Consider the following 16238-nt stretch of genomic DNA (forward strand, 5'->3'; position numbering starts at 1 on the left):
TGATGGAATGCTACTACAACAGTAGACCTAATGAGAGGGGATATATGAAATGTATGAGGGAACTCTGGATGGACAGAAGACCTACATCCACACTAACTGAGAAACAACTAGTTACCCACTGCTTCACCATAGTGAAGAAGAAGCTGCTCTCACAACTTGAGATAGACCAACTCCACATTACAACCCAGACTCAAGAAGACCCGGAAGAACAACTGGATGTGCAGCCAACACCTGACACTGGAACGTCACTGCCACCCCCTCCTATGATGGAATGGAATTATGAAGGTCAGGCTCAGGGAGATAAGCGTGTTCTTAGTTTGCCGAGGAGCGTGGGAAGTTCAAGAGGATGAGGCTGCCACCTCCCTGAGGAATTCACGGTGTTGTGGCTGGCTGGCTGGCTTGGGAGCTAGGTTTCAGTCTGGGGAGATTTTCTGTCTAGAGGTTGTAGCTAATAAACACAGTAGAACTGAATTTGCATTGTCTCTTGGAGTTCTTTGGGCTAGACCTGACATCAATCTCCCCAGACTGAAACCTAGCTGTGGACTGTGCAAGACAACACTGGAACTCAACTCAAGACAACTCACACAAGTGGCCATCAAGTGTGGCATATACCAAGCTGATGCACTGTCTCCACTGCTGGTTATACGGGTACAAGTTCAAGAATGGAATCACCATCAGCCACCTCCTCTACATGGATGACATAAAGCTGTATGCTAAGAGTGAACGAGTCATCGACCCATTGATCTACCTGACACGGATCTACAGTGAGGACATTGGGATGTCATTCAGGCTGGAGAAGTGTGGCTGGATGATAGTAAAGAGAGGAAAGGTAGTTAAGACCGATGGGGTGGAACTACCAGTGGCCACATAGCAGACATACAGACCAGCTGCAAGTACCTGGGTATCCCACAGTCACATGGAAACCACAATGAGGAGGCAAGGAAGACAGCAACATCCAAGTACCAGCAAAGGATAAGAGAGGTCCTGAAGAGCCAGCTCAATGGGAAGAACAAGATCTATGCCACCAACACATTTGCCCTGCCCTGCCAGTCATTGGCTACCCTGCCAGTAGAACAAGCTGGCCAAAGGAGGACATGGAGGCTGCTGATGTGAAGACCTGGAAGCTCCTCACAATGTACGGAGGTTTCCACCCCAAGTCCAATACCCAGAGACTGTACACCAGCTGGAAAGAGGGTGGGCAGGGTCTGGTGAGTGTCAAAGCCACTGTCCGGGATGAAACCCAGAGCATTCAGGAGTATATCAGTACGATAGCATGCACAGATGAGCTCCTGAGAGAATGCCTGAGGCAGCAGCAGACATGGGAGGAAGTTCAAGTGGAGGAAGTACCATGGCAAGACAAGCCCCTGCATGGGATGTACCATCGACAGATAGCTGAAGTGGCTGACATTGGAAAATCCTACCAGTGGACTAAAAGACAGCATTCAAGCACTGATCATAGCAGCATGAGAACAGGCACTAAGCACCAGATCCATACAGACCAGCTGCAAGTACCTGGGTATCCCACAGTCACATGGAAACCACAATGAGGAGGCAAGGAAGACAGCAACATCCAAGTACCCACAAAGGATAAGAGAGGTCCTGAAGAGCCAGCTCAATGGGAAGAAGAAGATCCATGCCATCAACACGTACACCCTGCCAGTCATCAGATACCCTCCTGGTATAGTGAGCTGGCCAAAGAAAGATATGGAGGCTGCTGATGTGAAGATCCAGAAGCTCCTCACAATTTATGGAGGTTTCCACCCCATGTCCAACACCCAGAGATTGTACGTGAGCCGCAAAGAGGGTGCACGGGGTCTGATGAGTGTCAAAGCCACTATCCTAGATGAAACCCAGAGCATCCAGGAGTACATCAGTAAGATGGCACCCAAAGATGAGCTGCTGAGAGAATGCTTGAGGCAGCATCAGACATGGGAGGAAGTTCAAGTGGAGGAAGTACCATGGCAAGACAAGCCCCTGCATGGGATGTACCATCGACAGATAACTGAGGAGGCTGACATTGGGAAATCCTATCAGTGGCTGGAAAGGGCTAATCTGGCACTAATCATAGCAGCACAAGAACACTCACAAAGCACCAGAACCATAGAAGCAGGGGTCTACCACACTAGACAGGACCCAAGGTGCAGGTTGTGCAGAGAGGCTTCAGAGGCAGTCCAACACATAGCAGCAGGGTGTTGGCAGGAACAGCATATACTGAATGGCACAACCAAGTAGTTGGCACTGTGTAGAGGAACATCTGCACAGTGTCTGGGCTAGACCCTCCCAAGTCCAGATGGGAGATTCCACAGAAGGTCATGGAGAATAACAGGGCTAGGATCCTGTGGGACTTCCAGATCCAGATGCACAGGCAGGTACTGGCCAATCAACCAGACATTGTGGTAGTAGACAAGGACCAGAAGACAGCGGTGGTGATAAATGCATCAGTGCCAAGTGACAGCAACATTATGAGTATGAGAAGCTGGAGAAATACCAGGGCCTGAAGGAGGAACTAAAGATGTGGAAAGTAAAGGCCAAAGTGTTCCCAGCAGTGGTAGGAGCACTCGGGGCTATGACTCCTAAGCTGGGAGAGGGGCTCCAACAGATCCCAGGAACAACATCAGACCTCTGTGTCCAGAAGAGTGCAGTGCTAGGAACAGCTAAGATACTGTACAGAACTCTGAAACTCCCAGGCCTCTGGTAGAGGACCCGAGATTGAGGAAGACACGTACCACCCATAGGGGTGAGGGGGGAATTTTTATTTTTATATAAACACACACACATATACATATATATATTGAATGGGATGGTTCTTACTCCTTACTCATGTGCCTTGAGAAAGAATATTTGTAAAACAAAGTGTTATTGCACACATGACAATGTGAAATTGTTTTTTTCCCCAAAACAAAACAGTTCAATGATTGAAACAGAAGCATACTTAATGACAATCCCTTCCCTAGCCAAAAGCAATTCCCTGAAGTGAAGTACTAGTCTATTTGTTTCCCCCTCCCTGCTAGGTTCACAGAAGGGGATGCACGGTCTTTCTTTCTCTTTTTCTAATGTACCCAATTACCTTCTTTTTTGTGATTTCACTTATTTATATCTATTTTTTATTTCTTAAACGTGCCTTCATTTGCCATAAATGGTGCTAAGGTAGGAAACACCAGTGAAATTAAAATAAATAAATACCAATCATCAACATAAAAAAGCTGAAAAAATAACTGGAGTCACATCTTCTGTGAGCTCATTATTCTGATGTTCTGTCATTTCTATAAAGTGATATTGATATGCAAAACTCAGCAATCAGCATATTGATGGAACTGACTTTTCCTCTTTTTGAAGGTTATTTACAAACCACATTTTTGCAAAAGGGATTTCTGCATGAATCAATAGGCATTCTCCCTTCAACACCACATACTGGTTGGAGACAGGAGCTGACCCAAACTACTTTCAGAGTTTCCTTCTTTCAGCTGTTCATTCATGTATAAATTCTACCCTGTAGTTTGTTCAGTAGTAATCTTTCTCAAATATTTACATTTTTAGAAAAGAAAGCAAACAAAGCACCAAGTACATCCTCAGATACCCTGCAAAACAATGAACGCCCTTTGGCAGTTTCCCCCCAGACTGCTAGCAGTTATGAAGTAGGTCTTTTGCTAAAGGAGGAGAAGCACGCAACTGCTCTGTGGGCTGCACTGGTTTGTGTTAAACCCAGGGTTACAGAGCTTTTAGGTTTGTTCTCTTCAGACTTAAATCTCTGATTAAAGTTTTTCTACTAGTGACAAGAAAGCATTAGTTAGGTTGTCAATATTAGGTGGCACATCATTAGTAACAAGCAAGAGCTTGTTATCTTGCAACCACCTAGCTTTGGCAGCACTGATGACAGAGTAATGCAGTGCATTCCTGAAGTATGGGTTACCATGTCTTTGCTATGTGCACTGTCTTAAAACAGTGACTTTAAAGGGTTGACTTTCATCATAGATTAAATTCTGTTGACCAGAATTAAATTCTATTGAGTGCAATAGTGAAGGAATGTGTTTCTCTGTTAACATTCCCTAAATATATCTTGTACTATATAAACTGTAAACTGCCTTGTTTATTTTACCTTCCTATACTAATGAGTTGCTGTGAACCCTGGCAACTGTTCGAAATATTTGTGAAACAGGTTAGCAAAATGTGCCAATTAATACAGCACTTTACTTAAATGTCTTAAATGTTAAAAGGACCCATTGAACCATATGGAAGATTTAAAATAACCAAATAATCCAATAAAAATGAAAGGATGAAGGAGAGTTTAATAAAACCAATGATAAAAAAACTGTTTCAGAATGCTTAAACAGGGAAATTAAAATGTTGTACAGGTTTTCCTATCAAATCAAGATTTGAACATCATGTTTGCCCTGTCCCAGACTTCCCCTCTCTGATGCTGCTGGCCAAGCTGCCTGGGAATTCTGGGAGTTGTAGTCCAATACAATTTAATCCAGATAGCCATTAAATCTCCTTGCTGGTGGTGGAGGCAGCACATTGTTACAGAGAGTCAAAAATCACCACTCTAAGGAAAAAAAACAAAAACAAAAAACCCTCACTCATTTTTCCCTGAAACTGTCCAGTTTTCCATCAGGACTTGCACCAAAAGAGCACCTGCAAGATTCCACAGGATCATTAGTTCCTTCCTCATTGGCCAAGTGGGCAGCAATGGATGTAGAAAAGAAGGGAGGGTGGCCAGAGAGGATAACTAGCAGTGTTCTCATAGCCCATTCAGAGAAGACTTTATAGCTTACTCTGAACTCTGACTGCACTCTCCCCGCTGAGACCCCCCTTCCACAAACCCTCTTTCCCCAATGTCCAACCTCTGCTTAAGAAGCTTTCCACCCCCCCAACTCCACCCACTGTCACTTCAGTTCCCTCCCCCAAATACATGTCCCTTAAGGAAAAAAACACACATACTTATGTTCCTTGCAAGGAAAACAAAGCCTTTAATCTGGGAGAGAAACAACAGAAAGGAGATAGGCGTTCCCAACTCAACAAGACCTCTAGAAGCACCAAGGAGCAGGAGAAAGGGAATGAGAGGGGTGCCTGCTAGTAACTTAGAGGACATCTTTAGTTTCTTGACAAATTCTACTTTTAGTTAGAAAGTTTAAAAAGTGGTGAAAGAAAGGAATAACCAGTTTGACGTGAGTTTTCGCTCATTCTGGATCTTATCAATTGCCTCTAAAACTGGAAATTTGGTGAAGTGAGTATATGAACTGCTAAAAGTGAATCACAGGTTATAAACTGAAGCATTGCAATACATTTCCATAAGCATTTTATTTAAGGTGGATGAATGATTTGCAATGAAATGGGAGGGGACAAGTGGAACTTTCTTTTCCTTTCCCACATGAGTTAAGAAGATTCAAGCAAAGCATCCTTCAGCTTGTGCACTTCATTATAGACCATCATGGAGACTATGCACTTGTTATGAAAGATGAAGAACTATCAAGGCATTCATCACTGGAGAATATATCACCTCAGTTTGATTATCCAGACTTTGAAAGATATATTGATACAGCAAATTCCTATCAGCCTCTACTGGCTGCATTAAAATCTGTACTGATTCTATCTTAAAGTGGCATAGGAAGGAATACAGAGATCAGTACTGGGTAGAAAATTACCAGCTATTTAACAATTGTTTACCCAAAGAAACAGTACAGCCACCATAGCCATTACTTACTCTGATTAGGCTGGCATTCCAATCCATAGTTCTATCACAGTGTTTAGAACAAACAAAACATGGGGTTGACATATTCCCTTCTTCCGTCACAAACTTCAAACCATGAATAATGAAGCCACTTCCTTAGACAAGTCATAGTTAACATTCAGAGTTTGACTGTACTTGACCCTGAAATTCTCGAGTATATTCTCAGCCACACCTAAGGATAAAAAGGAAGGGCAGTACCCAGGCCTGATGCTTGCTGCAGCTCGTTCTCTACATGCTAAACTATTAACTAACCATTAACTATTAAAGTGATGCCTGATCACATCTAATGTATGCAATTTATGAGTGATTCAGAGAGTTAAAGAGCAGGTACAAAAGTCAGAAACAAAATCAGTGAAAGATGCTAATTATGATTTAACTGAAATACAGTTAATTTTTAAAATATTTATTGGCCTAAGATCTATTTCATGTGCACTTTATGTTAACACTATTTACAATATGTTCTTGTAGTATGAACATATGAATATGATGAAAACTCAACACTCTCTACACTAAGTGATGTCTCTATTCTGACATCCAATAGGAGAGCCAAGACAATTTTGGTCTCACCGCCAGACCTGAAGTTATGCTGAAATAGGTCTATAAAATCTTTCCATAAAGTGCACTCTGAATTGCAAGCCAGCCTCAAGCACTTTGTCTGAAAAGGAAATATTAGCAAATGGCAATAGGTATTAAAAACCTACAGGTTGAAGACAGGTTTCCTCAATAGTATTCAGAGTGCAACTCCTTTTAAGACAATTGGGAGCATGATTCTTAACCCCATCTTTCACATGTTCCTTTACTACAGCTGCCATAATATTTTCAATAAACTTCTAGCTTTATGCTCTGTCAATGTTGACAAAAATGCACATCACATGGGAGAAGTCTGCTTCAAAACCAAATAATGTAATATATCCGAAGTAAAAGTGTCTTACCGAGCTGCTAAAAGTACTAATCTTTCCACTTCTTGTTAGAGGCTAGGATTCTTTCAGGTATATATAGCATAGTGTGTTTTACTATTTAGAATATTTATGACCTGCTCATTTTCCATCAAGATACTCCAAGCAGTGTCTATGCAGGAATTCACAGGATAAACCTGCTTACTTCCATCTGAGGTCGCTTGGGTTTGGAATAACAGAATAATAGCTTTATTATTTTCAACAGATGATGAAGGTTCATTCTTTCTTTTGATATTTGATCAATGACTATAAACAGCTTTGTTTAATGTAGATCTTTCTAGCACAAAAGCAATGTACGCATATGTCTAGAGTTGCAGACATGCATACAAACACACAAGAAAAACATAAGAGAAACAAACAGCAAGTAAGTTCTTACCATGTGCCACCCAGCCATGTTTACACTGATCACAGGTTCTCAGGTTTATCTTCCCTGGTTGGAAACATTCACATGTGCAATTTACCAATGTGCAGCGTATTGCCTAAAACAAGAAAAGTTTATAAAAAAACTTTTATAAGAAAGTCTATAAAAATATGAAAAAATACTTGAAAAAGAAGAATAAGTAGTAATTTTATAACTAAACCATTCAAAGTTCTTCATATACGTTATCTCAATATTTATAACTCTTAAAATTATTTTTGAGGAAGGCCGGCATTGTAAATTCAGGAGTCACTGAAGAGATTAATGACATCAAAACAATTGACATTGAGGCAAGATTTGATCTGTAGACTTCAAAAATCATAGTTCACCCTTTGACACAATATACCAGATCTCAATCTGCATTTAACATGGAGCTACGAAGATCTATATATACTATCAGGACATTTCCCTATTTTGACCTAACCACAGTATTAACATACTCCAGAAACCTCTTTTTTCTGGCATGTCCACATACTGTTGTATGTGTTATATCATCTCTTTCCCAACACATACCTGAGACAGCCTTAAGTTATCCTTAGCTGTTCCAGGCTTACGCAGACAGGTACAATCAAATGTGCTTCATCAACCATCATGTCAATGGGACAGCAACTATGTGTAGCAACTATTGGCTGCTTTAGGCTGTTGTGGACATAGCCCTCCTCTCCTGTTTCTGGGCACTGTCGTCTAGAGCTGTTTTGCTACCCACTCTTCTGGGAAGCAGAAAAATCTAGATCTTTCAAACTTGGCTTTCTTCCTGAACCACTAGATCTGTGAGCCAGTACCCAGCTTGGAGACCTGGATCAGCTAACCAATGGATGGAGCTGTGTGGTAATGCTTGAGAAAGAGACAGTTCTGCAACTTTACAGTGCAATCTCTCCCCCCACCCCGCCCTCCCACTGCCCCGTGCCTGTTAGTAGTTGTTTGGGCTGCTTTTGAATGTGGGTTTACCATTCTTTCAGAAGAGCGGTAAACCCATGTTTGAAAATCACTTATTAGGTGTGAGGAAGTACAGTACAGTGGTGAAAGACTCTTGCTACATACATAGTGCAACCTCTCTCCTTGTCTTATTAGGCTACTTTTACACACAGGTTTACTGCTCTGTCAAAAAGATGGTCCATGGAATCAGGGACTTGGCACATAAAGATAAATCTCCCCACCCTCTCCTGTTACCTCTCCCGGCCTGGGAAAAAGCTTCCAAAAGCTTGTTCAGAGCCTGGAGAGATGGATTTTGACAGATGTCTAAACTTGCTAGTCTAGGCATCTCTCAAAACTCACTTCCCAGTGCCAGATGACATTTGGTGAGAAAGCAGAGACACAAATCCAGAAGAATCCACTATCCCTGTCTTTAAAATACTTGTATCTTAAAGGGAGCCCCAGTTGGTAAGATTCTTCTCATGGCAGGATAGAGCTCAGAAGTGGAGGCAAGCAATGTGAAGAAGAGCCCTTAAAATGCTTCTGCGCGTTTTAGAATAGTTGGGAATCTGATATCTTCCTATGGCTGCAGCCATTTACAATACATCAAATGCTATTCTGGATGATTCCCAATTTTTCAGAGGAGATTTTTAGGTGCAACCTCCCCCCCACCCCGCAGTACAAACACTGAGGCTGAAGAATCAGTGTAAATGTGGAATACCATGTATGGTCCAATGGATCTTAGCCATCAAAAATAAGCAGAAACATTAGTATTTTTTTATTCCTTAAGTATTTGTTGGAAAATAGTTCAACTTCTCATTTCCCCAATTTTTTTATATAATAAATATTAGAACAAAATTTGACATAAAATGGCTTGATGTTTGCTTTTCTAAAAAATTCATGCAAGGGGATGTCATAAAGAGTAAAATTTATCATTATTCCAGAGTTACTTCAACTGTAGGAAGCATTAGGTCATCACATGCAGCCATGGAAATGAATAAATACAATTTAATAGTGGAGACCAACATCCACATTTGGATTTCAAATGTAGGATAATATGTATATGTTGCACATATTTTCTTACAAGCTTACCAAATGCCTAAAGTAATTTTTTGAAGTCAGTTATATCTTCATATTGTAGCATGACATGCTGCTTAAAACAGACTGAAGTATGTGTTGAAAGATAAATACAGAGCGAAGATTCCTCTACCCCCACTCTGTTCCACCCCCAAGTATCTCATGTTTCTTTTCTGAAGACTTATCTAATATTTAATGTAAGCATCAGCTTTTCATTGGGTCAATATGTTCCTAAGCACCAATACAATATGGAGGTACTGAAGAAAACTAACTTCAAGAGACCTGCACCAGCTTAAATTTACCTTTATCACTGCTTCATTTTACAAGATATAAAAGTTCACCTTTTGACAACTTAGAAGATTCCTTTAAAAACATGCCCCCTTCTTATAACGAAATGTAAGTAGGTAAGATTGAAACACATCTGGTATGAATAAAAAATTACTTTGGAGGGAAAAGTTGGATAATTTGAAAAAACACATAAAGCAAATACATAAATAATAACCAAGACATTATTTTAGGCCAAGACCTCACTTTTTAAATAATACGGAAGACGACCTGTGCCCCTAAAACTAGTAGCAATAAAAGTATGGTATGCATTTAGGCTTAATTTGCACACAGGTTTTTGAAATGAGGGAAATTAAATTCATCATTCACACATTAACAATGTACTGTAAGTACTAAAGATGCCAGGAAATGATCAGTCTGCCAATCTGAATGCAACCATTTATTATACGAAGGTCAAAGGCAGGGAGAGGGAGCTTTTATCTGCAACTGCAGTAATATCAGAAATTCCTGAATGATGCTTTATCTGATTTTTTTAAATTGCAAAATTGTACTTTATAGTATTGTTTCAGGCTAGTGCTTTTGAATGCAGTCATATACACACTTAGGGCATTTCCACACTTAATATTTAAGCTGCTCCTGTCCTGGGTTTATGCCAGTTTGATAAAGCAGCCTAGGAAAATTATGTCCAAATTGAAAAATCCAGCAACAGCTTGCAGGGTATTCAGTCCAAACAGCAGACTACATTTTCCCATTGGACAATCCCCTACTACTGTGCCCCCCCACCTTTCTGTTTTTTCCTATGGGTAGATCATCTTGGACATATATACTTTTATATCTGTGTCTATGTATGTGTGTGTGTGTATGTGTGTATGTGCCACACACCCAAAGTTAAATTAAACTTATATATACAAAGTTAAAGCTTCAAAATGTACATGTATGCAAGCATAACTACAGCTTTTTAAAAAAAACGTCTTTCTTACTGTCTACTGCTCTCTAATATATTTTAGAGATATCTTTATCATGAATGCTGTAATAGCACAATGGCTATAAATCTTCCTTGAAAATAGAAGGGTTTTGACTTCAGGTCCCAAAGAGCTCTATGGGTTATTTGAGAACTGGGGGTAAAATTCTTCTATCTCAGGTTACTGATAAAACAATAAAATATTTTCTGCTGGATTTTTTTTTTTTTTAAAGAAGCACAGGAAAAAGTAGGAAATTCAGAGAGAGAGAGACAGACAGAAAGATAGAAAGAAAAGATTTCTACTGGATTTTGAACCGACAGCCTTCTATTTACAAGACAAGTGCTATAAACATTGTACTACTAGGGCATTCATGGTAAAAGGCATCAGAGAACATGGTAAATATTTACCCAGTTGAAGAGATGTTCCCGCCTGTATGAAGTAGCCAATGAACTGGAGCTTGCTGGCAACAAGCTTAAGCACACTATACAAAATAGACAAGGGGCTTGAGGCAACATAACATGGAAAAGTGTACTTTGGAAAGGGAGCGAAAAACATGCCATAAGTGTCATCTGTTTCTGCCCTCCACAAAGAGTTGTCATCTTGTTCTGGCAAAAAGGCAACTGGGCAGTGCAAGTAAGTCCTTACTTAGGGGACAAATCACACTGAATATATAGAGATCAATTTCATATGAATATGTAGGAAATCAGATCATTTCTCAGGAAAATTGCATGGGTGTGAACTACCTCTTTTGCTAACACTGAGAAAGATATCAATTTGTTTTTCAAACTGCATCTCTCTGACTAAATTGGCTCACACCCCATGTAAGAGGAAGAGGATTGAACTCCTGAAGTTCAAGAACTTCTCTTAGAGTATACAACAGGCTGCAGTGGGAAGGGTGTATGAAAAAACACTGTTGCTCATACAGAACACTTCGCACAACCTTTTGACTCTTGTCCTTAACATTATCAGCCAAAGCTATCTAACGGAGCAAGTATCTATCTCTGTGAACAAGTAGAACAGAGACTATTTCCAAAAGAATTAACATAAATCATGTTTTATAAATTATTTCCTTTGTTCACTGGTATCTAATAAAATCTTATTATCTCTTCCATGATCATTCTTTTTGAAAGTGTCTCCTGCCTTTCTCTCTCCAGCTGCTGCTTTATATTACTCTAAAAGGGACGGTTAAAAGGAGGGGGAGAATCTTGCTGTACTGCACCTGACATTTAAGTGTTCCAACCAATGACAACTGACCAATTGTTCATTAGTGAGGTTGTAAAACACTGTTGTACCTATCAATGATTAAAGGAATTAGAAATATGAAATATAAGAGCACCCACAAAACTGCTGACTAGGCAAGAATAATATATGTGACTGTGGGTTACAAGATGAAGGGGGTGGGGAGAATCTACCAAAAGGTCCTTCTGAGTGTTCAATACTTTATTGACTCAGTAATATATCAGATCTCTCCTAGTCAGTAATGGTGTCTTTCTCTAATATGTTCATTAATTAATGAACTCAGTAATTAATTGCACTGCAAAATAGCAAGAGAAAAAAGTGGAGCCTTTATGCTAACAAATGCTTTCCTTCACATTTTATTTTTTGCATATTTTTAACAAATTATTGTTGTTTAAATAGATGCATCAATCATGGCCCGGTTCATTTGTGTGTATTGTTAAAGTAACTCTATTAACTGTTAAATATGATTTCTACAAATCTCTATCTTTCTTCTTATTCTAAAAATAAAAAAGAAATCACAAGGTTGATTGTAAACATTCAAATTAAATATTATGGTCTGAATTCAAAATATTCCATTATATTTGGGGCAGAGTATTGTTGCATGCCTATTACACAGAAAAACAATAGACTTGGGAGTGATGGCTGGTGTGGGTCTTCCGGGCTGTGTGGCCGTGTTCTGGAAGTTTTGTTTCCTAACGTTTCGCCAGCACCTGTGACTGGCATCTTCAGAGTGCAGGAGCACAGACAGGAGCAGTTCTCTCACAGACAGGAGAGAACTGCTCCTGTCTGTGCTCCTGCACTCTGAAGATGCCGGTCACAGGTGCTGGCGAAACGTTAGGAAACAAAACTTCCAGAACACGGCCACACAGCCCGGAAGACCCACACCAGCCATCGTATGCTGGCCGTGAAAGCCTTTGACAAGACTTGGGAGTATTTTAAATACCTGGATCATTTATTCAACAACAAAAGTAATATTTTAAAACACTTCATTGTTTACATTGCTATATATAATTGCGGTACTTACAATATCCTGATTCTAAATGCATTAATGGTGCAATCCTATAGTTCCCTTATAGCAGAATAAGTCCTAGTGAACTCAATAGGATTTTCTTGTTAGTAGGCATACATAGAATAGCATAGTAATAGAACAGTTATATTTGCTACATGATGGGGATTTAAAGGAAGAATGGAAGGAAGTAGTAGCATTTTCCCACCATTGTTCCATGACTTTTCTGAAAACTTTTCTTTCCATTGCAACCAATGGAAGTGAATTAATTTGTTGCAGCTCCAGAGTTGATATAGACAGCCACTATTTTTTTCTGAATAATCAAGGATCAGAAGAGCTTTTTCTAGACATGCTTTCCAACACATTCTGGTATGTCTCGTTTTCTCCTTGTGGCAATTGAGAAAGAGTTCTGCTTTCATATCTCATATCTCTGCTCCAAGGGTGGGTCTTTCTTTCTGCTCTTTCATTAAGGATCTCATGATTGAATTCTTACATGTGCATTAATATCATTGACTTCATTTGGATTTCCTTATGCTTATGCTAAATAAGTAATGTTACTTTAGAACTACACATTTGTATGACGAAAATAATACTGACTTCTAACAAATATTGTGTAATATTTATCACACCCTGTTATTCTTGAAAGTAACTAAAACAAGTCAAATAGTCAATTGAGGCTTATGCAATGGTAGCTACTACCAAGAGTGAATTTGCCCTCTTCCTGACTAAGATATAAAGCTTCTGTAGTCTGCCACTTAGATACTGATGAGATACACTAAGCAGAACACTATATGTTTAACAAGTCAAGGGACAAGAGACCTGCCCTATGTTTGTAATAAATAAGATGTGGTATAGAATAAATGAAAGTAATAATGTTAAATAAGTAAAAAAATGAATTATTTGTTAATAAATTCACAGATTTCATCAAATGTCACCTTCTTCATAAAAAGCGGTTTGAAAAATAGGCAACTGTAAGTTGTAAGTAGCTCAACAGACTGCATATCAACATATACTTTGAGTTCACTTTCAACTGAGTCAAAGTGAAAAATAAATCTGGGGACAGTCCAAACTCCAAAGGAGTTCCTTCCACTGGGAACCTGCAGCATAGCCTTCTCAATGGTGGTATCCATCTGGTAGACAAACTTGCCCTCATACATAAAAACTACCTTCTCCCTAACACATTTCCATAAAGTAGTAAAATATTGGCTCTAAGAGACAGCATTTAGAGCATGTTTGTTTTTTTAAAAGATCTTAATTGATTAGTGTTATTTTAATATATACTAGTTGGATGTTTTTAGCTCTTGCTTTCTGTTGTATGCTACTCAAAGCTGTTTGGGGTAAACCAGTATGGAAATATTAGTACTAAAGAAATACATATCAAGTTGGGCTTCTAAGAAAGAAACTAAAAAGAAAAGGGGAGGGGTTAAAATTCACAAGATTTAGAATGTTTGGAAAATATAGAGGTTTTTTAAAGAACTGAAAATTATTAGACCTCAGTTATAAATCCAGATTACACTGCACAATTGTAGAAACAAGTGAGGCCATATGAGACCAAAGAAATGAGTCTCATTCCTTAACACACAGCAAAGTAATTTTGAATGAATCAGCTGTCTAAATGCATGTTCCAAAATATATACGAAGGAGGAAAAATTGTGTGTCTGTGTAGGTGATAAGTAGTCAGACACATCATTTAATGTTAACAAATGCCTGAATACACCTGAACATAAATCTGGATCATTGTCTAAATGATTAGACACAGAAAACAAGTGTAAAAATATTCTGAATTGTTACTATAAATAATATTAAAAGAGAGCTGTCAAACAAATTGAAAACATTACTTATTATTGTCTAGTTGCATTGTACTAAAATTTACTACAGATATAAATTCTACCTGAATAACAAGTTGGCATTCATTTTGATAAAGTAAATGCAAAATCTCTTTTGCTGACTGAAAGACAAAACTAAACACTATAACCATCCAAGGAGTTATTACAGCAGAGATGTAGGAAGAGGATTGAAATGAAATCTTAGCTAGGATGCCAAAGAAGCATTTCACTCTGCCATCTAAATAATCCACAAGTAGTTGGAACATCAAATACATTTTCTAGATGGCAACCTGACATAGTATTTCTTGCATTTCCACTAAGTTTATAAATGCCTGCAAGAAACCTTTACAGTATCATTTAAGAAGTCATAATTCCATTCAGATTCAACTTCATGCAAGACATATCAGAGAGTCACTTTTCCTTTAAAATCCTATTTTTACTAAAATTGGGTTTAAAGAGAAGAAATCATCCTAAAATAAAGCACTTAATTGTATTGAGCACCAATATTTTCAGCACTGCTTCTTAGCTACTTCCTCTTTATGCCTGCCTCCGGGTCTAATTCAAGGATATAAAAATGCTGCCTGATATCATATTACAATATGTTAGCATTAATAGTAATGGTCTCCTTTCAATAACAGGGGCTGGATGTGTGTGGCAGCCTGAGAACAAATGAATCAGTCCAGTATTAATTGATTAAAATGCTAGTGCTGACAGAGAAAATAATTGATGAATTGATACTGTGGTTGATGAAATTACTCTTGTTTGTACACTAGTGGGGTGAGGAGAAGAAGAATTGATGAACTGAACCTGGTATTAATTGTTTGAAATGCAGTAGATAATAATGGAATCTTGTAACTTGAGGTTACATGAAGGTCATCTATTGCAATTCAACTGCCTAATTTTAAGGCAGGTCAGCATCACACAGAAATATGAGTTTTTGCAAGTAAAATTTGGGGGGGGGTTGTTTACTCCTACATGCATTAAAGACACCAGGAAATCAAGGAACATACAACCTGGTAAAGTTTGCGCAGGGAGAGAAAATGTTTCTTTTGGCTCAGACTATTGTTTTTCTCTGTGAAGCACGTTGGCAGACTATGAGCAAACACCCTTTTTTTATTCAGCAGCTCACAAGGTAGGCGGCTTGATGCACAAAGTCAAAAACTACATGCAACTCATATTTCATCATGTAACTCATATTTTCAAAACAAAAATCAGTGCAATATAGAGCTCTGCAGTGCAATCCAAAACAGAGCACAGTAGCACTGCAATTAAGATAGGAATAATCCATCTATGGAAAAGGACAGGAATGCGATGCAAGTATTTGTATGATAGATCTGAATGTCTCCCTTAACTCATAAAACTAAAACTCTACAGATCTTTTCAAACATTAAAAATAATTACCCAAGTTGGAGACTTTAGACTAATATCTAACATTTAACATACCAATAACATATTAGGCCAATTAAACTTAACATCATACCTGTCTTATAGAATACATATGCACTTCGTTATACATACATGCTCTCCTAAAGCATAATCCATAACTCAGTCTTGTCTACATGGTGAGTAGGACAGTCAGAAGTACAGTTTTATTAGATTAAGGCCAACTGATAAAAACAATAGTAAAAGGTAGGTGGGTGAATGTGGATATGTATAAAGCAAAGTTCACCAAGATTAGCGCAACGTAATAAGTCCAGCTTTGTTTCTAGTGTTAGAGAGGTCCTTTTCATTTTGGGTAAGGGTATTGGACAAGAGGTAGATGGCTGGTTTGCCCCTCTAGTAACAGTAGCGGCTACTGCAGGTATGGCGGTAAGAGGGAAACAGGATGC

The 16238-nt window shown here is 38.8% G+C and overlaps 1 protein-coding gene across 3 annotated transcripts in view; it reads right to left on the bottom strand.

Annotated features, from left to right (window-relative positions):
* Positions 1-16238, bottom strand: part of BNC2 (basonuclin zinc finger protein 2) — a 405072-nt gene that overhangs the window by 130714 nt on the left and 258120 nt on the right. For all 3 annotated transcript variants that reach the window (XM_088129976.1, XM_088129975.1, XM_088129974.1), the window contains one exon: positions 7061-7163. In XM_088129976.1, the coding sequence (XP_087986102.1) occupies positions 7061-7163 (103 nt within the window). The remainder of the gene's footprint in view (positions 1-7060; positions 7164-16238) is intronic.

Source organism: Python bivittatus, unplaced genomic scaffold, assembly GCF_059951505.1.
Source record: "Python bivittatus isolate LINGU-HERP-01145 unplaced genomic scaffold, Pbiv_v1 ctg000850_np1212, whole genome shotgun sequence".
Classification (NCBI taxonomy): Eukaryota; Metazoa; Chordata; class Lepidosauria; order Squamata; family Pythonidae; genus Python; species Python bivittatus.